This window comes from Notothenia rossii (assembly GCF_949606895.1).
Source record: "Notothenia rossii genome assembly, chromosome: 3".
NCBI lineage: Eukaryota > Metazoa > Chordata > Actinopteri > Perciformes > Nototheniidae > Notothenia > Notothenia rossii.
In genome coordinates, this window is record NC_136901.1 from 73,598,649 (window position 1) to 73,620,814 (window position 22,166).

At 38.4% G+C, this 22,166-nt stretch overlaps 1 protein-coding gene across 1 annotated transcript; it reads left to right on the top strand.

Moving 5' to 3' along the window:
• The first annotated feature begins 735 nt into the window (after window positions 1-735).
• LOC307033700 (uncharacterized protein) lies at window positions 736-6,761 on the top strand. The gene is made up of 7 exons (XM_079672242.1): window positions 736-936; window positions 1,145-1,171; window positions 1,852-1,946; window positions 3,213-3,750; window positions 3,959-3,985; window positions 4,667-4,761; window positions 5,362-6,761. Exons 2-7 carry the CDS (start codon window positions 1,166-1,168, stop codon window positions 6,554-6,556), a joined length of 1,956 nt encoding a protein of 651 aa, XP_079528368.1. The 5' UTR covers window positions 736-936; window positions 1,145-1,165; the 3' UTR covers window positions 6,557-6,761.
• The last annotated feature ends 15,405 nt before the right edge of the window (window positions 6,762-22,166 follow it).

The following is a 22,166-nucleotide window of genomic DNA, read 5'->3' on the forward strand; positions in this document are numbered from 1 at the left end:
ACATTTATTTAATACCTTTAGTTACTTGACAGATTTGGATAAATAATGTGAAATATAATCAACACTTAAATCAGACCTGGAGTAAATCCAGCTCTCCTGCAGCATACAAAGTCATTAAAACTAGCTGCACCTTTACCAGCGTTGATAAGGGTTATTATAATAAAAACGTATCATTTATTACTCTGAAAAGGTCCAATCTGCATATTAAGTACTTTTAATTTGGGTACTTTAAGTATATTTAGATGCTAACACTTTTGTACTTTTACTTGAGTAATATTTTGACTGCAGGACTTTTATTTGTAGCAGAGTATTCCTACACTCTGGTTCTTCTACTTTTAATTAATAACACAATCTGGGTACTTCTTCCAGCTCTGAAAACAGTCCTTATATTTTCTGAAATATTGGGATTTTTTTTGTAATTTTTTTTTTAAGTTGTATCAGTTACTGACAGGAAGTTAACATACTAAGTGGGTGCTTTGAAAGAGAAATAAAGTTACATAAATAAATAAATTAAATTGATGTCGATTGTCTGCTTTGCCTTTGACCCTTGGGATGCATTTTACACACCTTTTGAAGAGAAACGAAAGTGAAACCTATAAGAAACGTCAGGCTCCCACACCACATACGTAAGCAAACTGGGCATGGCGACCAAAGATTGGCCACAACGATTGGCTAAGGGAGGGTTTATAAGCAGCCACTGTAAACAGTTTCTTTGAAAAAAAAATGAAAAGTAATTCTTACAAAACCGAATCGGTAACAGAAATTAGAAGAGAAGTAGTAAAAGGAAAATGTAAAATAGTTCCAAAGCAGGGGCTGGCAGAAGGTGATATTAAAATAAACACTAACTTAAATCAAATCGACCAGTTTGATGTAAATGTTTCTGTTGGACAAGACAACCGCCAGCCCCTGCTTTGGCTGGTCTCAGACCCAAATCTGGTGAGTCGGAACATTTTCAATACATTTTCTGCTTATCTACATGTATTGTGTTTTGTTTGTATACTCTCCGTGTTACTTTGAAAAACTGGCCTATAAAGTTCTGTTATGATAAGCATAAAACTAATACAACGTAAAAAAACATTACTAGCCATGACCTTTACTTTTACATTTTTTACCACCTAACTGTTCCGTCTCTTTGTTTCTCCAGACGGGTTCAGACCTTCTCACCATGCCGGTATGGTTACTCTACATTATTTTATATATATATGTATTGATATTACTGTACATCTGTTTAGCACATTTATTTTACTTTACTTAATTTTATGTCTTAAATTCAAATTTCTAATAACATTGTCTACTCTTATACATATTTGTTTGAGCACTGATGAAGAGCTTGAGAACTATTTCATTGCCATCAAATGCTTTTCCTGTAACTGCTAATCAAACTTTACAGAAACATTTTAATAGAAGATAATTTCCGTTTTCGTTTTCCATGTCATGTGACCCGTTGATACAAAAATGAAAACAGCATTGTATTAATATACTGGACAAGTGAGACACATCTCTTTTTATTTGATTTCATTCCAGAAACAAACAAAAAAAGTTTTAACTTTTACTGAACATTTTCAATTTGAACAGTATTGCTCAGCTTTACTTGTTGACATACAGGGCTCAAACAAAAGCACAGTGTTGTGCGAGACTGTTGCGCCTGCATACTGTAGGTTAGTCTTTGTTTAACTGAAACTAAAATGCAGGATGGAAAAAGAAGCTTTAGAAAATGAAGCACTACCTCAAATGTGCATGCAGCAATACCACAGGCAAAGCATTCAGCCGTTCCTAACAGACGTGTTTTCCACTAATGACAATAAAGACTTTAACATCAGAAGATGGTAACATTTTGTTTTCTCCACTCAGACGGACAGAAGCAGACAAGAAGATCCACAAGTGCCTGAGAGTGAAGAGATGTCTTCATCCCCTTCCACCGAGCCAGAACCCTCCTCACTCCAAAGGTATCGTCTGAGAAATAAAATGCTGTATTAACTGAAACTAGTTAAGTAGTAGTTACTAGGTATTGGGTCCCATGAAACTGGGTCAAGTAAATGTAAAAATACAGCTTTCAGTGGGTCGAATGAGTCGATCATAGCCAACTTTAATATTTATTTTTCTCTAACATTGATCAGTCTGCATTCAAGTTACAGAAAGAGACTACCGACGTCACCACAACTTGATATTTAACAGCTTGTTTTTATTTATCTTTGTCTAAACCTTCTTCAGATCTCAATGCAAAATATTAACCCATGAAAGTAAACTTGCACAACTGATCATTTCGTTTTTTTTTGCCTGTCTGTGTAATTGTACTGAACTCCAGTATATAAAGTAGGCAAGGCAAGTTTATTTATAGACGGGGCATAGCTAAACGCTGCTTCTCCATGTTTAGTTCTGACTCTTGGAACAGAGAGCAGACTCGTCCCAGAGGACCTGAGACTCCTGGATGGTTCATGCACGAGACCGTTAATATAATTTGGTCCTAAACCATTCAGTGATTTAAAAACCAGCAGCAGTACTTTCAAATCAATTCTTTGACACACAGGAAGCCAGTGTAAAGACTTCAGAACAGGAATTGATGTGATCCTCTCTTTTAGTGTTAGTGAGGACTCGAGCTGCAGTGTTCTGAATCAGCTGCAGCTTTCTAATGGATTCTTTAGTGAGACCTGTGAAGACACCATTACAGTAGTCCAGTCTACTGAAGATAAAAGCATGGACAAGTTTTTCTGAATCCTGTTGTGACATTAATCTTTTAATCCGACATATATTCTTCAGGTGATCGTATGCAGACTTAATCATTGTTCTAATGTGACTGTTAAAATTCAGGTCAGAGTCCATCACTACACCTAGACTTCTAGCTTTATTTGTTGTTTTGAAGTCTGCCGACTGAAGCTCTGCAATGACTTTTATTCGTTCCTCCTTTGCTCCAAAAACAATAATCTCAGTTTTCTTTTTGCTCAATTTGAGAAAGTCCCTACTCATCCAGTCATCTGAAAGTAGCATTATCATGGTTTGTTTCTATTCACAACAGGAAGAGATCTTCAATCCAACACATCGCCCTTTAGCACACCTAGCAAAGTTAAATCAGCCATTGACAATCTGTTAGCTTTTGACAATACACTTTATGAATTCAGTACATGCAGCATTTTTGTGCTAAACAGTTAAATAACAATCTTAAGCATATTGTTTTGTCCTGTGAATAAAGTAAAACCTTTATATTTATTTTCCAGGGAAGAAGACGAGCATCCGGAAGATCGTCCCTGTGCCATTGATTCTAATTCAGGGACGTCAACAACAGCAAATAAACAAAATATGTCGTCTGCAAATCTCATACCAATCACCATGAATAATGAAGCTATAAATGTTTCTGACAAAAAGTCAAGTATTAATCGAGAAATGAAACGTAACTTAGGTATAGAAGAAACATCGGCCATGCCACCTTCCTTAAAAAGACATCTTAAGGATCAGGGTAATCAATATGCTGCAGAAATGAAAAGTGGTGGAATTCAGATGTTCGATGAGGTTCAACAAAGCGATGTCACAACAAAAACGGAGAGGATCTTATGTAAAAATATAAATGAAACTTTCCAGAGACGTCCAACTGAAGTTAAAAACAATGATTTAAACACCCATCATAGTCCATGTTTGATAAGCAAAGGTGATATTGATCCCACTGATCTAAATCCAATCGACCAGTTGGATGTAAATGTTTCTGTTGGACAAGACGACTGCCAGTCCCTGCTTGGGCCGGTCTCAGACCCAAATCTGGTGAGTCAGAACACTTTCAATACATTTTCTGTTTCTCTACATGTATTGTGTTTTGTTTGTATATTCTCCGTGTAACTTTGAAAAACTGGCCTGTAAAGTTCTGTTATGATAAGCATAAAACTAATACAACGTAAAAAAACATTACTAGCCATTACCTTTACTTTTACATTTTTTACCACCTAACTGTTCCGTCTCTTTGTTTCTCCAGAGGGGTTCAGACCTTCTCACCATGCCGGTATGGTTACTCTACATTATTATATATATATATGTATTGATATTACTGTACATCTGTTTAGCACATTTATTTTACTTTACTTAATTTTATGTCTTAAATTCAAATTTCTAATAACGTTGTCTACTCTTATACATATTTATTTGAGCACTGATGAAGAGCTTGAGAACTATTTCATTGCCATCAAATGCTTTTCCTGTAACTGCTAATCAAACTTTACAGAAACATTTTAATAGAAGATCATTTCCGTTTTCGTTTTTCATGCCATGTGACCCATTGATACAAAAATGAAAACAGCATTGTATTAATATACTGGACAAGTGAGACACATCTCTTTTTATTTGATTTCATTCCAGAAACAAACAAAAAAAAGTTTTAACTTTTACTGAACATTTTCAATTTGAACAGTATTGCTCAGCTTTACTTGTTGACATACAGGGCTCAAACAAAAGCACAGTGTTGTGCGAGACTGTTGCGCCTGCATACTGTAGGTTGGTCTTTGTTTAACTGAAACTAAAATGCAGGATGGAAAAAGAAGCTTTAGAAAATGAAGCACTACCTCAAATGTGCATGCAGCAATACCACAGGCAAAGCATTCAGCCGTTCCTAACAGACGTGTTTTCCACTAATGACAATAAAGACTTTAACATCAGAAGATGGTAACATTTTGTTTTCTCCACTCAGACGGACAGAAGCAGACAACAAGATCCACAAGTGCCTGAGAGTGAAGAGATGTCTTCATCCACTTCCACCGAGCCAGAACCCTCCTCACTCCAAAGGTATCGTCTAAGAAATAAAATGCTGTATTAACTGAAACTAGTTAAGTAGTAGTTACTAGGTATTGGGTCCCATGGAACTGAGTCAAGTAAATGTAAAAATACAGCTTTCAGTGGGTCGAATGAGTCGATCATAGCCAACTTTAATATTTATTTTTCTCTAACATTGATCAGTCTGCATTCAAGTTACAGAAAGAGACTTAACACGTCACCACAACTTGATTTTTAACAGCTTGTTTTTATTTATCTTTGTCTAAACCTTCTTCAGATCTCAATGTAAAATATAAACATGTGAAAGTAAACTTATTCAACCGATCATTTCGTTTTTTTCTCCTGACTGTGTTATTGTACTGAACTCCAGTATATAGCATTATATATATATATAGTTTGTTTCTATTCACAACAAGAAGAGATCTTCAATCCAACACATCGCCCTTTTGCACACTTAACAAAGTTAAATCAGCCATTGACCATCTGTTAGCTTTTGAAAATACACTTTATGAATTCAGTACATGCAGCATTGTTGTGCTAAAAGTTAAATAACAATCTTAAGCATATTGTTTTGTCCTGTGAATAAAGTAAAACCTTTATATTTATTTTTAGGGAAGAAGACCAGCATCTGGAAGATCATCACTCTGCCATTGATTCTAATTCGAAGATATCAACAACAGCAAATATCAGTCAAAGTCCAATTCAACTATATAGTATATATTTACTAAATGTGTTGGCTGCAAATCTTATACCAAATGACAGCCTCTTTAACTTCAGCATTTTAAATAGGAGACAGATTTCCTTTACACTAGCATATATTAAGCATTACATGGATAATATTGAGCAACAAACAAATGTTCCTGACAAAAAGCTTTTTACAAAATTCATGACATGTTTTTCAAAGATACAACCTGGATTCAGTGTTGATGCAGCGTTGGACGGTAGACCTTCTACTTCTACATCTTTCTTAAAACACCGTCTTAAGGACCACCATAATCAATATGCATATGCTGAAGTTTTAATGAAAAATGGTGAAAGAATTAAGACTAAACTTGTTTATCCAGTTCATCGTAACAATTCAGCCTCCTCCACCAAATTGACCAAACACAGTGAGGAAATGTTATTGGAAGTAATCAATAGATTATTGAAGAAATATGGAGCCAAAGTTCTAAACATTTTTATATATACCTATTATAGTCCATGTTTAAAGAGAGGAAATAAATATTGTAACTGTATGACTCAACTTTATCAGAATGCCTATCAATGGTACAGGAAATTTGGCATTGTGACTGTAGTGTACTTCTCAGAGCCTTGGGGACTAAGGGGACCAGATATCTTTAAAGAGTTCTCGTATTCTAACATCTCAAGTACCAGCAGTGCTCTTTATCCATATGATGACCAGGAAATCCGCTTTACACTGTGCACAAAAGAATTAAAAACAAGCAATGTATTCCCTTTTATTCAAGAAGTTGAAGATGTACTCAAAAAGCAACTAAGGGAAGACCTTTTGTCTGCTCACAAACATCTTCGCGGGTTGAGAGATAATTCTAAAGGATTTCTGAAAAGTCAGCATTTGAAGCATGGATTGAAATACATTGACTCACTCCAATTTCCTGAAAAGGTCCATAAAGGAATCATTGATGCTTTGGAAAAGAATTGGATTGAATTGGTTAACGATTGTTCAAAGTCTCCCATTATAAAAAAATTGACATCACTCTACAACAATGCAATAGTCAAACCCTTTTTGGGTGACAGCGGCTTCTTACAGATTTACCCGGTCCCGCCGGGCGCTGAGGTGGAGGAGTGAGATTATGTTGAATTGAATGATACTTCATTTTGGTCAGAATGTATGTGACACGACATTTTATTTTATTGTCATTACTATATTTTGATATATTTATATATATGTAAAAAATATATATATTTGAATTTGACAAAACATTGACCTTAACCTTTTGATAGTTATTTTTAATTGTAATTAGTGCTCTAATTATTTTTATTTTTGAAGTGTTTGTCTGGATTTTTGTTGTCTGCATCTGTCCTGAACTCTTAAATAAAATAAATAATAAAAACTCACATTGAAACTGTGTTGGCTCTGTTCCCTCATTAGCAACTAAATGTCCCTGCCTGTTCAACAGGTGTGTGGACATGAGCGAGACACGTAAGTAGGCGAGGACAAAGAAATGGACAAAGAGATAGAGGGTGGATGGAGTAAAGGCAGGAAGGACATAATCCACATTTGACTATACCCCAAAATCATCAACTGGATCTCCTGCCAAAATGAGTTAAATAACATAATGCAGAATTTGACAGGACAAAGTAGTTTGAACTATACTTGTTCCTTTATGTTACCTAACAATATAGAAGAAGGGGAAAGGGAACAGCCATTCAGTCGTTGTGCGTCTTTGTCACAGGTGTGGGATTTCTGAGAAGTTTAAAGGGTGTTTTCATTTTTGGTATAAAGTTGTTTTGGTTTTTGTGTGATGTTTGTTTACATATACTATGATATTGTTTTTTGACAAACTATACTTTAATTGTTTTTATCTCAAGCTTTTCTATGAGTTCTTGTATAAACACTAAACTTTGACTTTGTTTGTACATAATATACTATATCTTTTGTTTTACTATGCTTTATTTTCAAATACTCTACTATTAATCTTTTCAACATAATGTACTTTTAGACTTTTTAGGATATTTTTGACATACTCTACAATTACTTTTTTTTGACATGTTATACTATAAAACATATTTCTGACATACTACTATGTCTCCCTTACTATGAAGCTTTTTTTAAATATTATAAAATTAAATTAAAATAAAATAAATTATGTATTTTGTATGTTGTAAACAGACTGTTAGTCCTAAATACTTAAGAATTGGTCTGAGTAGAGTACATAGCACGATATGGGCAAACAACAGTTTATACTGAGTCTGTTATTTCCTACTTTGTGATGAAGAGAAGTTAAAACTAACAAGGAAATACAGAAAAACATGTTAAATATGCAAAAATTGAATACAAAAATCAAGACGTCTAACACCAGAAGTCCACACTGGAGTTCCAGCTTCTTCAGGTTTCAAAACATAAGATTGGTCAAGAGTAAGAATTTAAAAAAAATACACAAATTATTAAAACATTAAATGTGTTTAAGCCCAGAGAATGAGTAAGGCAAGCAAGCTTATACTGTTTCTACAGTGAAGATTATTATTTACATTGTGTTCACATCTTATTTATTAACTCTGCCAGCAATTGAGGTGGGGTTTGTCTCCCCCTAGGGGTTCAAACTAGTGTTACTCCGCAGATAACAGTGCTGAGTGCAGAAGTAGTATCATGCTTTTAAATCTCTCATTAGAGCTCTTGGAAGAAACCGCCATAAAGGCAGTGGCTGGCCACCAGAAGAGCCCACCACAGAACACAAGTCCAGTATGTTGAGAAACACCTGGAGCCTGGTCTGACACTTCCTCCACATCTGGAACAACAGCACGGGGATCAGAAATAAATTCCTCTGTCTCTTGATGTTGATTTTGGTTCAATTATTTCCATATTGCTTCGCTTAATCCTGGTTATGATATACGTATTACAACGAGGCAGAGTGTCACCACACAGCTGGGGGAAAGGAGGGGGAAAGTGCAGAACTACTCTGTGACTTTCTAATGTTGAACACAAACAATACACACACCTCTACTGTGATGAAAGCAGATGTTGCTCACATGACTATGTATTGAACGGGGGTTATAGCTTTATCCTAAGAGGCCTGGCTATGAATAACCAAATATACTTTTTTTTCCAACAGGAGTAGGAGAATGTCCCGCTAACGCTGTGTGTGTGTGTTTCACATTAGCGGGACGGTATGGAGCTCAGCTATCCGCTCTCTGAAGCTTTTCGGGCCGACAGGGGGAGGAGAATACAACGCTGTGTGTATTCATCGCTAAGCTAGCGGCTAAGCTAGCTGGACGCTACGGTTCAGATATCCGTCCTCTGAAGCTTTTAGGGCCGACAGGGGGAGGAGAATGTCCCGCTCAGGGCTCGACATTATAATTGGCCCGCTGGCCCGGAAGCACTATTTAGACACCCCGGGCCAGCATAATGTACTTTCGGCGTGCTCTTGTCAGCTGGTAGACGGAGATTGGAGTGAACGTTGACGTGAGTGCGAGATTGAGAGCAGCTGGTGGAATGGCGTTTTTGAGTCCTGGAGAGGAGGATATGGAAAGTGCATCTGAAGGAGAAGGAGGATGGAATGAAGTAAGGAAAAAGACTTCAAGAAAGAAGATAGACATGTCAAGTGACAGTCTTAGTGAATCTGGTTCGCAGAATGAATTGAAGAAAGTAAAGAAAAGAATGAAGGATTGAGAATGAAGAGTGGAAAGTGATTGTGGAGTTTGGTGAGCAATCCGCAGCTAAGTTACATCCAGCTGGCCCTGACTAAAGCAAATCACAAAGAAATTGGATCGATAAAACAAGCAAGATTTCTGAGCAAAGGACGGATGTTAGTTGAATTGATAAATGCAAAACAACAGGAAAAGTTACTGAAAATGAAGACCCCGAATGAAGTTCGAATTAAATGCCATGTTCCTGGAGCAAATCGGAAAATACTTGGAGTTATCAGTAGAGTTCCCATAGAAATCGGCACAGAAGAACTCAAGAAGGAAATTAAAGGGGGAAAAGTGACTGTAGTTAAGCGTCTTCCTACTAGGTATCAGGGTAAGATAGTGGATAGTTTGTCTGTTCTTCTTCAGTTTGAAGAAACAATGCAACAGAAGATAATGATCGGTTGCATGAGCTTTCCAGTAAGATAATTCATATCTAAACCTCTGCGGTGCTTTAAATGCCAAAGGTTTGGGCATGTGGCAGACAAGTGCAAAGCAACTAAGCCCAGGTGTCCAACATGTGCGGGGGAACATGAATATGGTAGTTGTACTGCAGGTGCTAAGGTGAAATGTTGTAACTGTGGTGGGGAACATAGTGCTGCGTATCAGGGCTGTGAAGTGCAGAAAAAGGCCAAGGAGGTGCAGAGATACAAAGTGCAAAATAAAGTCTCATATGCTGAAGCAACAGAAAAGGTTTCACTAAACATAGCTAGGAAATCCCAAGTAGCATCAAGTATGTTCTCTTCAAAAGATTTTCCCAAACTCCCACAGGCAAAGGAAAGCTCCACAAAGTGTTCACATAAGTGTGTGATAGGAGAGGATGCATTGATTGTCAGTAAGTACAAATGTGTGGCCTTTATTGGAAAAGTTGTAAATGTTGCTTTACAACAAACAAAAAAGAGGTCAAGAGTGAAAACAATAGTGGAAGCAGCAGGTGAATTTTTGGGGATAAAGGATATAACCGTTGAAATGATACATGATATGCTTGCCACCAATAATGATGATTCACAGATTAATGAATAGATTAACGTTTTTTCTCATTCTGCAATGGAATGCTAGAAGCCTTATTGCAAATGGACAAGAATTCAAGACCTATATATATCAGTTAAAAGAAAAACCAGACGTTATTTGTATTCAAGAAACATGGCTGAAGATTAATTTGGACTTCATAATTGGGGGATATACTGCTATAAGACAAGATAGAAATGATGGCCAGGGAGGGTGATGTGCAATCTTTATCAGAGAAGTCATGTCTTATAGTAGGCTAACATTTAAGAACAGTCATGATTTAGAAATAGTGGGTGTAGAAGTTTGGATTAATAAAAGGAAAATTAGTGTCCTGAATTTTTATAATCCATGTAATAAACTCAAAATAGAGGAATTAGACAGTCTTTGCCAAGGAAATGAAATAATATGGTGTGGTGATTTTAATGCACATAATACAATGTGGGGAGGGAGATCAACAGATTACAACGGACAGGTGGTGGAGGATTTAATGGAGGCAAAGGAATTAGTTTGTTTAAATAATGAGCAAGGTACAAGGATCAATTTTAGAGATGGAACAGAGTCTGCGATCGACCTAACTCTTGTAACAAGTGAATTAGCTTCTGGAAGCAGTTGGGAAGTATTGACAAATAACAGTATTGGGAGTGATCATCTTCCGATTATAATCAAGTTTGATATAAATCATGTGGTTGAGCTAGACGGTATCATGAGATGGACTTTTTCTAAAGCAAATTGGGAGATATTTGCTAAATTGTGCGATAATGAATTTGATCAGATTGATATGGCAGGAAGTATTGATGAAATAAATGAGCAATTTACTTCAAATATAATTAAAAGCGGTAATCAAACTATTGGGAATAAAACTGGTAAACTTAGTAAATGTGTTAAGATGGTACCGTGGTGGAACAAAGAATGTAATGATGCAATCCGAAACAAAATCAGGCTGTTTGGAAAGCTAAGAAAGACACATTCATTACATAATTTATTAGAATATAAAAAGGCACAGGCTCAGGTAAGGAACATTGTTAAAAGAGCAAAAAGGGAGTGTTGGAGAGGATTCTGTTCAAGTATTGGGAGAACTACGCCATTAGATAAAGTATGGGGAATGATTAAGAAGATGAGGGGAATAAGACAGCAGAGTAACCTGCCAGTGTTAGAGAATGGAGGGGAAGTTGCCACTGGTCAGTGGCGGTTCTACGGGGTGGCACGGGGTGGCAGCTGCCACCTCAGAAAAATCCTTTGCCACCCAAGTTGCCACCCCAGTTGGCAGCTTTGTTTTGAAAGAAAAGTTGTGGCTCATCGGACATTTATGAGAGAAAAGCTCTAATGGCCGAGTGCAAGTGAATGCAGCACAAGACGCGAGCCTTGTAACCCCTCCCCCGGCCCTGGCGCGAGCCTGGACATATGATTGTCGGCGATTTCATTTGAACGGGGGGACAGCGCAAAACGAGAAGCATTTCGGATCCAAGTAGACGGAAGGAATGAGGTATTTGCGGTCTACAGTGACAGAGAAGAGACTGTAAGGTTTGGCTGGTTTTGGCAAGTTTATTTATATAGCACTTTTCTGTACGTGACAATTCAAAGTGCTTTAGAAAACAAATTAAAAGACTTTTTAGGAATACATACAGTAAAAACACATATATATAATGGCATTTTACGACAGACATTACAAAACAAAGATAATAAAATAATACAAATAAACACCACGGGTATACAATACATGTTTAAAAGGCATAGCCTACTGTAGTGCGAATATGAGCAGCTCAATTAAAAGCAGCCAAAGAGATATGTTTTTAGTCTCCATTTGAAAATAGTAAGCGTTTCTGCGGACGTGCATGATTTGGGTAGTTTGTTCCAGATTGTCGGAGCATAATAGCTAAATGTTGCCTCTCCATGTTTTATTTTTACTCTCGGAACCGATAGCAGACCCGTCCCAGAAGACCTGAGGCACCTTGATGGCTCGTAATTATGTAGGAGTTCAACAATATACTTTGGTCCTAAACCATGTAATGATTTGAAAACTAGCAATAGTACTTTAAAATCAATTATTTGGCCGACTGGAAGCCAGTGTAAAGATTTCAGAACCGGACTGATGTGATCCACTCTTTTAGTGTTAGTGAGGACACATGCAGCGGCGTTCTGAATCAGCTGCAGCTTTCTGATGGATTTTGTTGTCAGCCCTGTGAATACACTATTGCAGCAGTCAAGTCGACTGAAAATAAAAAAATGGACAAGCTTTTCTAAGTCCTGTTGTGACATTAGTTTTTTAATCCTCGATAGGTTCTTCAGGCTGTACTCAGCATTGAATCAAAATGCACCATAGCTTTAAATCTTAATAAGTTTGTGAGGCGTTTTGCTGAACAAGATGGTAATCGCCACATTCAGCTGTTATAGGCATGCCAACTTGATGCTCTGCTCACGGATGACTCGATGAGCATAATAAATTGTTAAGATGATGACCTTATGTGTGTAAATATATATTTTCTCTTTGTGGGGGTCTGCCCCCAAAAAACAGTTTTAAGTCCTGAGAAAGTCAAACAAGACGTAAAACTTCACTGCCCAGCCAAAAAAAAGTAACCACTTTGACTTAACTAGGCCAGTAGGTAAGGGCTTTCCACTGGATAATAACTGCAGCGATGAATATGTTTTAGCTGAATACACGTTTTGTAATCCTAACTGATGCAGTTAGTCACTTCTTTAATGTTTGTTCTTTCTGATGTAAAGTCAAGGTTGTAACTGTTTGTAAAGTTGTGGGGCGCTGAACTGTTCCTTTGAATCTTTTGATATATGATAGTAATTACTTGTCTTTCAAATTTGAAGGAGGGTGAGCAAGCATCTTGAGGAACGTTCATCATTAACTCCTCCAAAAAATATAGTTTATTCAATAATAACACTGAATATGTGAATCATAAAAGGGATTGACAGCTGATAGGAATAATATGATTGTTAATATGATCATATTCATTCAGACAAACATCGATGAGACAGTTAATTAATGTACTTATTGCAGCAGTCTGCATAGATTTGGTACCCCTGCTGGTCTAAGAGTGAAACCAACTCATTCAGTTAAAATTAATTCAATGATGTCTGCCACCTTATATATTTATTTTTAAGGCTTTACTGATGTGCCACAAAAATGTCACCTAATGTTATTGAGTTAAAATATTAATATTGTGGCTTTCCAAGTCAACATTGATTGATATGACTGCGATTAAATCAGAATATACTTCTGCCAGGGATGCCACCCCTCAAAATCTCCTGCCACCCTCTTGCCACCCCATGAACATTTTTCTAGATCCGCCCCTGCCACTGGTGCTTTGGAGAAGGCAGAAATTCTAGCTAAACATTTTGTCAAAGTTCATTCTTCGGAAAATTTGACAGAAGAAGGTAAGATCAGGAGGCAGGAAGTGTTAGATGAACATCCTAATGTATATGAAGAAAGACATTCGTCGCAGAGTGTTGTAAATATACCTTTTTCTATTCAAGAGTTGAGAAGAGCATTAAGTAAGTGTAAAATGACTGCTCCTGGGAAAGATAATGTATGTTATATAATGTTGACCAAATTAAGTGATTTTGCATTAGGAAAGCTGCTGGAGATGTACAATAATATCTGGGAGAAAGGGAAGCTGCCAATAATATGGAAAGAGTCAGTCATTATTCCTATTAGGAAACCTGGGAAAGATCCAACCAGTCCAGGCAGTTATAGACCTATAGCTCTGACATCACACTTGTGTAAAGTTATGGAAAGAATGATAACAGAAAGGCTAACATACTACATTGAGAAAAATGAACTAATGACTCCTTATCAGAGTGGGTTTAGAAGAGGGCGGAGTACTTTAGATCCACTGCTGTGCCTGGAGTCTGAAGTCAGGAAAGCCCAAGCGAATAAGGAGTGTATTCTTTGATGTGGAAAAAGCTTACGATATGATGTGGAAGGAAGGATCATTAATAAAACTGGACATTATGGGTCTGGGAGTTAATGTATATAATTGGATTATGGATTCTTTTGTTTGGCCGTGCCATCAGAGTCCGAGTTGGCAAGTCATATTCTCGAAGGCATGAAGTTGAAAATGGAACCCCGCAGGGGAGTGTCATCAGTCCTCTTTTATTTTCTATCATGATCAATGATATATATACACAAGTAGGATCTGATATTGGTAAGTCACTTTTTGCAGATGGTGGAGCTATTTGGAAAAGGGGCAGAAATGTAAAATATATTGTAGCTAAGATTCAGGAAGCCATTACGGAAATTGAAAGCTGGTCTCTGACATGTGGGTTTAGATTGTCGGTGGAAAAAACTGAAACTTTATTTTTTACGAGGAAAAGGATAGGTGAGGAGGTTAGGTTAAAACTTTATGGACAAGATCTAAAGAAAGTGAAAGTTGGCTTTTAACTCAGATAACATGACTCTACATGTGATCAGGAATGTATTTTCTGTATGATGTTTAAATTCATGATAAGCGCATGTGCAAGTGTTTTTGAAATAACATATTTTCTTTACAGATGGAACTTTGATGTTTGTGTATTAAGGGTGCAAGCTTTTTACGTAGTTATTAAGTGTTAATGTATCTTGAATTTTCATAAAGAGTTGATACAATTCTTCTCCTGATCCAGGAGGGAAAGCCGCTCTTATTTCCCGGTACCCCCAGCCTCCTTGCCTGCCTTCTCCCCTAGCCAGAGGATGATGATGAGGCAAGGGGTCTTGGAGCCTGGTGTTTTTCCACTTCCTTTCTGTCTCAATCTCCATTCACCCCCCCTTCTCCAATCTGCGCTAACTCTTGTGCAATGGCACTGTGGTGGCTGCACCCTTCTTGTAGCTTTGCTTAGATTGTGATTGGTTTAAGAAATACAATCAAGACAGAGCATGTCTTTACCCAGAAGCAGGATGGTGAAGTGTGTAAGCAGACCACAGAGGCTCCTGCTCATTCAAAACCATAATGACTGCCCCTGAAAAGGGATGTGGTGCACAATATGCACCACACCACAATACTTTTTTTTATTAAATGAACAACATAAGAACATAACTTAGATTGAAAGAAGCGGGCACGATTTCCTGTAAATGTGGATTGACACAGAAAATAATACAGCCACAGTTTAACTGACTGAGAATCCAAGTTCAGCTTGAAGCTCACACTCATGTAACTTCAAACAATCACACATTGTTGTCTTTTGTTTCATTATTTTCTCAGAAAAGTACAAATAAATGTATGTTAAAAATGTTAAATAATAATTTGTATGAATTATAATCGTATGATTGTATTATTTATTTATTCTATTCTTGTTGTACTCAGTCCTGTGTGAATTGGCTTCTACAGCTTTTAAAAGTTCATCAATCACAAAGTTATATGTGACTTGGTTAACATTTGTTATTTTTGTTCTTTGACGGCGTACTTACCTTTTGTGCATGAAAAGTGCTTCTGTATATAAAATAAAGTTTGAATGATTGATAGAAATATCAATATGTTTTAAAGTTACAGAAATACTGCACTAGAAAGAAGGTTGTAAACTGGTTAAAACAGTTTACAAAAGTACATGAAACAGCCAAGTGAATTTGTTTAATACACCTCTCACTTTCGTTTCCTCAAAAGTATGATGCATAGTGGTGGTGCAACAATGGGTGCGAATTTACTTGACAAAACTTACTGACTTACCCTGGCCAAGGTGAAAACGGTTTGTTGTTGGATTTAGTACACATATCAATTAAAAACCAGTTCCTCTGGTCTTTCTTAGGCTGTTCAACAATCATGGGCTGTGATATTAAAAAGCCGCCTAACTGTGGGTATTTTATGTTTATAGTATATTTTAACAACCTTTCTGTTTCCTTCGAGCAGTCCTTTCCACTTCCTTTGCATTAACAAGCTCAACATATACACAGTACACCCAGTTTATTATTATATATCTGTTCAAACTGGTTCACTGAACATGTTTATATTATTTGTTGATTAAGTGTATTGGTATTTGGGGTGAGATTCCCCAGGTGGCAGTTGGTCACTAATGTATTCCCCCTATAAAGAAATCTAATCAAATAACATTGACAAGCACAAAAACAGGAAAGAGATGATTGGCTCACAGTTGTTGTGGCAACATCTGATTTATTTGTTAAATTAAAGAAGCAAACCTCATTTAGTCAGCTGCTTGATTTGGAAGTTGGAAAAGAAAAGGGATAAGGATTGAAAATAATTAGAGTGAAGATAGTCTATTTTGATTTGCATCTTTAGACTCAAATGCTTTTACATTATTGGGTTTCATTCATAAATATAACATTACTAATGGAGGGGAGTAAGCTCACACAGCTCCAACACCATTGTGAAGTTTGCTGACGACACGACCGTCATCGGCCAGATCACTGACGGCAACGAGACGGCGTACAGAGAGGAGGTCGGAAACCTCACATCTTGCTGCCAGGATAACAACGTCCATCTAAATGTCAGCAAAACCAAGGAGCTGATTGTGGATTACAGAAAGCAGCAGAGAGAGGGTCACGCCCCCATCGCCATCAATGGGACTACGCCGTACGGTCTTCACACCACCACCATCACCAAAAAAGCTTGACAGCGGTTCTTCTTCCTCCGCAGGCTGAAGAGGTTCAACATGGACTCCAGGGGTTTTCAGGAGACTTCCGGTGAGGCACGAGGCTGATGGCAGCAAGATACTGAGTGCTGAACAAAATCCCCCCTTTTTTCATATTTATTGCAACTCATAGACAGTAATAACACACATTTGAGAAAAGAAATGTCTCCAGCAAAGAAGGAAAAGACTCAGACTAAAAAACAAGAATCTAACAGACAACAGCAAGCTAGCGATTCACCCACCGACATAGCTATGCTAATCAAGCAAGCTATCGCGGATGAGATGGAAACTCTGCAGGGAACAGTAGCAGACATGCTAAAGGGTGCGATTGAGAAGGCTCTCAATCCTATAGAGAAGCACTTGGTCGAAAACGTCAACATCCTCCGGTCATTAAAAGAACAAGCTGATGGTCACGCAAAAAAGTTTGACACGGTTTTCAATAAGATTGACAGCATTCAGGTTGCCGTGTGCAAGAATGAGAAGGAAACTAGCATGTGTATCATGGAGGTGACAAAGATGCGAAGGAAGCTCAATGAATTGGATGACAGGTCCAGAATGAACAATGTAAGGATTGTCAACTTACCAACAGGTGTTGAGGGCGATGATCCCAGGGGTTACCTTCAAAAGATGCTGCCTATCTGGATACCTTCAATCAAGAGCCCCAACAATAATCCACTGGAAATCGATAGGGCACATTGTATTTTCTCCAACAACACCTCAAGATCGCGGACCATGCTTCTCAAACTACTACGCTATACCGACAGACAGGCCATTCTTGAAGGCGCGAGGAAAGCTAGACCGACTCTCCAAGACGGGACACAGCTGTTGTTCTTCGCCGATTACAGCCCCAGTACGACTCAGGAGCGACAGGAATACAAGGATATCCGCACTAAACTTCGACAGAAGGGGATCGACTTGTTCATCATATAACCTGCAATTCTGAAAGTGAACAACAAGGGCACGAGGATGTCATTTAACTTGGCAGAAGAGGCGAGAGAAGCCCTTAAATCAACGGTGGACATGCAAGAAGATCTTGGACATTGAATACGCTACCTGTGCCAACGGAGGAGATGGATCTTCAATAAGGACAGAGAAAGTCTGGCACCTATGGGCAGGTAGACGATATGTAGGTGATGTCCTATGCTTATTTTATATTGGACAATGTTCGTTAAGCCTCCATACTTGAAAATGTTGAAATAGGGGCCAGTTTATTTTCAAATTATTGCAGATAAGAGTTCTAATGTTATTGTTTAATTGCCATGTTTATATGGTGTTAAGGTAATATTCCGCCCATACTATATACTTTAAATGCGAGTGATATGCAGCATACATAATGTACATTATAACGGAATAGGCTTGGGAAGCTGGAGGCGTGTTTTGAAAACTTTTTCGTGCCTCCACTGTTTACATTCATGGGCGCGTGATATGACATCATCGGCAGGCAACGGTCTGTATATGGGCTATACCATTTCATGAGAACGAGAGGGGGATGGTTGTAATGATACAGGTTGATCGGTTTGAAAGAGGTTTTCTATTCCTCAGTTTTACTGTTTGTGAGACCTGCTATGCTTTATCTTTATGCAAGGGGGGGAACAATCAGTGTTAGACGTAGCTAAGTGACGCTCACAGATGTTACCAAGAAGAGGGTCGAATGGGGGGGGGAAAGGGAGGGTTGTAACTCAGGGATCCACCACCAACTCACAACAGGTCCAGGGAATAAATACACATACAGATACATTGGAACATTTGAATATTGTATCATTTAATGTAAGAGGACTTAACTCTCCGTATAAACGTTCAAAAATCTTAGATTTCTTACGCAGAAAGAAGATAGATATTGCAATGTTTCAGGAGACACACCTTAAACCTAATGACACTTCAAGGGTTCAAAACAGATTCTATAAACCTATTGTTGCATCAACTGATGGCACTCGCACTAAAGGAGCTATGATACTTGTGAGGCGTAACATAAATGTATCAATTGAAAGGATTGGCTCTGACAATAAAGAACGTCTAGCCTATTGCTGCACATCTATTCAAGGTAAAAAAAAGTGGCTTTTGTTAGCATATATGCCCCGACAGTATCTGAAGCTGATTTTTTTCCCTCAGTCACTTCACAGTTACTGAAGTTAAATGACTACCAATTATATGTTGGGTCGGACATGAATGCTTTTGTAAACAATAACCTTGACAAATCTGCTGCAACTCTATCAAGTTCTCAAGAATCTGCTTCCAAAGCACTTAATCTCTTTATAACAGACTTAAACTTAATTGATGTGTGGAGGGTGCATAATCAATCTGCGAGAGACTATACATTTTTTTCCACGAGACATAAAACCTTCTCTCGAATAGAATACATTCTTGTATCTTCTGGGCTGATGCCTTCAATACAGTCAATTGAGTTCCTACCCAGACATCGCTCCGATCACAACCCAATTTTAGCTAATTTTAACTTTGGAAATGTAAAAAATGGGGCTACTAGATGGAGGTTCAACTCGACCCTTTTAAAGAACAACAAATTTATATCGCAATTGAGATCAAAACTGACCGAATTTATAATCTTGAATAAGAATAGCGTCACAGATGTCACGGTGGTCTGGGCCACCATCAAGGGTTTTATACGAAATAGTGCTATACGGTTCAGTTCCCACCTACATAAAAGCCGACTGCAAAATATTTCTCACCTGGAAGAACAATGTAATATGTTGGAAAAAGTCCTAAAAGAGAGATACACAACAACAATAGAAATTGAGCTCAAAACAAAGCAAGCAGAACTTAACGACCTATTAAGACACAGGGCAGAATATATGATCCATATAACCAAACACAAGTATTATGCAGAAGGCAGCAGACCAAGCCACCTTTTGGCATTAACTTTAAAACAACAAGAGGCTAGAAGGACCATACCAGCAATCAGATGTAATAAACGCGGAATAGTATCTTCTACAGAGGAGATAAATGAAACATTTAAAAATTACTTTAAAGAACTGTATTCATGTAGCTCAGTTCCTTCTGACGAAGACTTCGCCAAATTTTTTAGCGGGTTAGGCCTCCCTACATTATCATTAGATGACACCAAAACACTGGAGTCACCTATCACGCTGGAGGAGCTACACTGAACAAAAATATAAATGCAACACTTTTGTTTTTGCTCCCATTTTTCATGAGATGAACTCAAAGATCTAAAACATTTTCTATATACACAAAATAACCATTTCTCTCAAATATTGTTCACAAATCTGAAAAAAACTGTGATAGTGAGCGCTTCTCCTTTGCCGAGATAATCCATCCCACCTCACAGGTGTGGCATATCAAGATGCTGATTAGACAGCGTGACTATTGCACAGGTGTGCCTTAGGTTGACCACAATAAAAACTTGCAGTTTTGCTTTACTGGGGGGGTCTGGGGGGGCCGAAAACCAGTCAGTATCTGGTGTGACCACCATTTGCCTCACGCAGTGCAAAACATCTCCTTTGCATAGAGTTGATCAGGTTGTTGATTGTGGCCTGTGGAATGTTGGTCCACTCCTCTTCAATGGCTGTGCGAAGTTGCTGGATATTGGCAGGAACTGGAACACGCTGTCGTATACGCCGATCCAGAGCACCCCAAACATGCTCAATGGGGGACATTTTAGGGTTAGGGTTAGGGTTTAACCCTAGGGTTTTCGGACCCGCCCAGACCCCCCCAATAAAGCAAAACTGCACGTTTCAGAGTGGTCTTTTATTGAGGCCAGCCTAAGGCACACCTGTGCAATAATCATGCTGTCTAATCAGCATCTTGATATGCCACACCTGTGAGGTGGGATGGATTATCTCGGCAAAGGAGAAGTGCTCACTATCTCCGGCGCTGGGAGAGACTACGCAGGTCATTTCCTCATATTCCAAAAAATTGAGGAAAAATTCATTATAGCGGTAGTGAATCACTCGGTGCTGTATGATCAGTCTCTGTTCATCTACCGCAGGGCTGGGGAACCTCCGGTCCCTGGGCCCTATACGGCCCGCGAGACCATTTGGTACGGCCCTCGAGGTAATTTATAAACACACGCAAAAAATAAAAGAATTTAAGAAATCTAGACTGCAAAAAAATTAAACAAGCGAGTGCCTGTTTTTCCTGGCCAAGGTCAGGGTCCTTGAACACAACACGAGCCTAACGTGTCATCACGTGGTATATGTTTCGTCTGACAGGGGTGCAGTTCTGAAGGAGAGCATCAGAACGTCGCTTCGGCACTTCCAAAAATTGCAGTACCCATAAGGAGCCGTACACATGCCGCAGTTTTTTCGTGGCTGTGTCTTTAGTTGAAAGCCCAGTGGCGATCTGTTCATCTGTCATACTGATCATACAGTCAATAACTTTGTTGTTATTATCATCTGGTTAGCTAGCTATGCTAACGAATATAAGAAGCTTTTTCTCCAACCAGTGAGGTAAAAGCACATCTTTATATGATCATTATAGTTATAGAAAAATAAGAGAATAAAGTAAACAGGTATAAAATACCATATGACAGTAAATAAAAGTTGTTATTAATAAACAAGAATACAGTTTGAAAGGAGTGATTTGTAAAATATCCATAAAGAAAAAGAAATCTGCTTACAGTTCTGTTTCATATGGATGTTGAGAGATCTATCCATAGATCTCCTAATGTTGCTCTCAAAGTTCACCAGATTGATGCTTTTAACTAAAAAAAAATCTTCCCGGGAGGTGAGGACCCCCCTAGAGGAGGTTAGGTCCCCCCCCCCCCCCCCCACTTAAATCACTTCCATATGGATAGGAAACTAAATACATTTGCACACATCTTGTGTCCATATACTTTCTGTTTTGGTGGTCATGCCACACCGTGCACGTGAATGCATGCACGAGTCATGGTAAGATATCTGGATTAAGAGGTTGCTTTTTCTTTGCACAGCATGAAAGAAAGGCGAAATGAATGGGCTGTGATTTTGGTATTTTTAAGCAGAGGTCAATAATTTGTACGGCCCTCGGAGGATGTTGAAAAAATTGAAATGGCCCTTGAGAGGAAAAAGGTTCCCCACCCCTGATCTACCGGGATACAAACCGGAGGAGCCAGGCATGGAGGGAGGTGGCAGAGACAGTGGGTGAAACTGGTAGGTTTTCGCCTGTTTGGGGACGCCAAGCGTCAACGCACGCCGCTGTGTGGACGGGCTGTAAGAGAGAGAGAAGGGGGTGGCTTGTGCATGTGTGTTTGTGGATGGTAGAGCGAAGGCCGTCCACACAGCGGCGTGCGTTGACGCTTGGCGTATCTGAAGCTTGGGGATTTTTTGCGAGCAACGCGACCAACAACCAATCACATGAATCTCCCGCCCCCGACATACAAAGCAATAGCAATGTTAAAACAAAGTAAACTGGATATAAAATCCCCAAACGCTGTGTGGACGGGCCGTCGTGACACAGCGTCGTTCCGACGGAACGTGTGTATGTTTCTGGAAGTGAAACGAGGAAGCAGAAAAACAGAGGTCTGT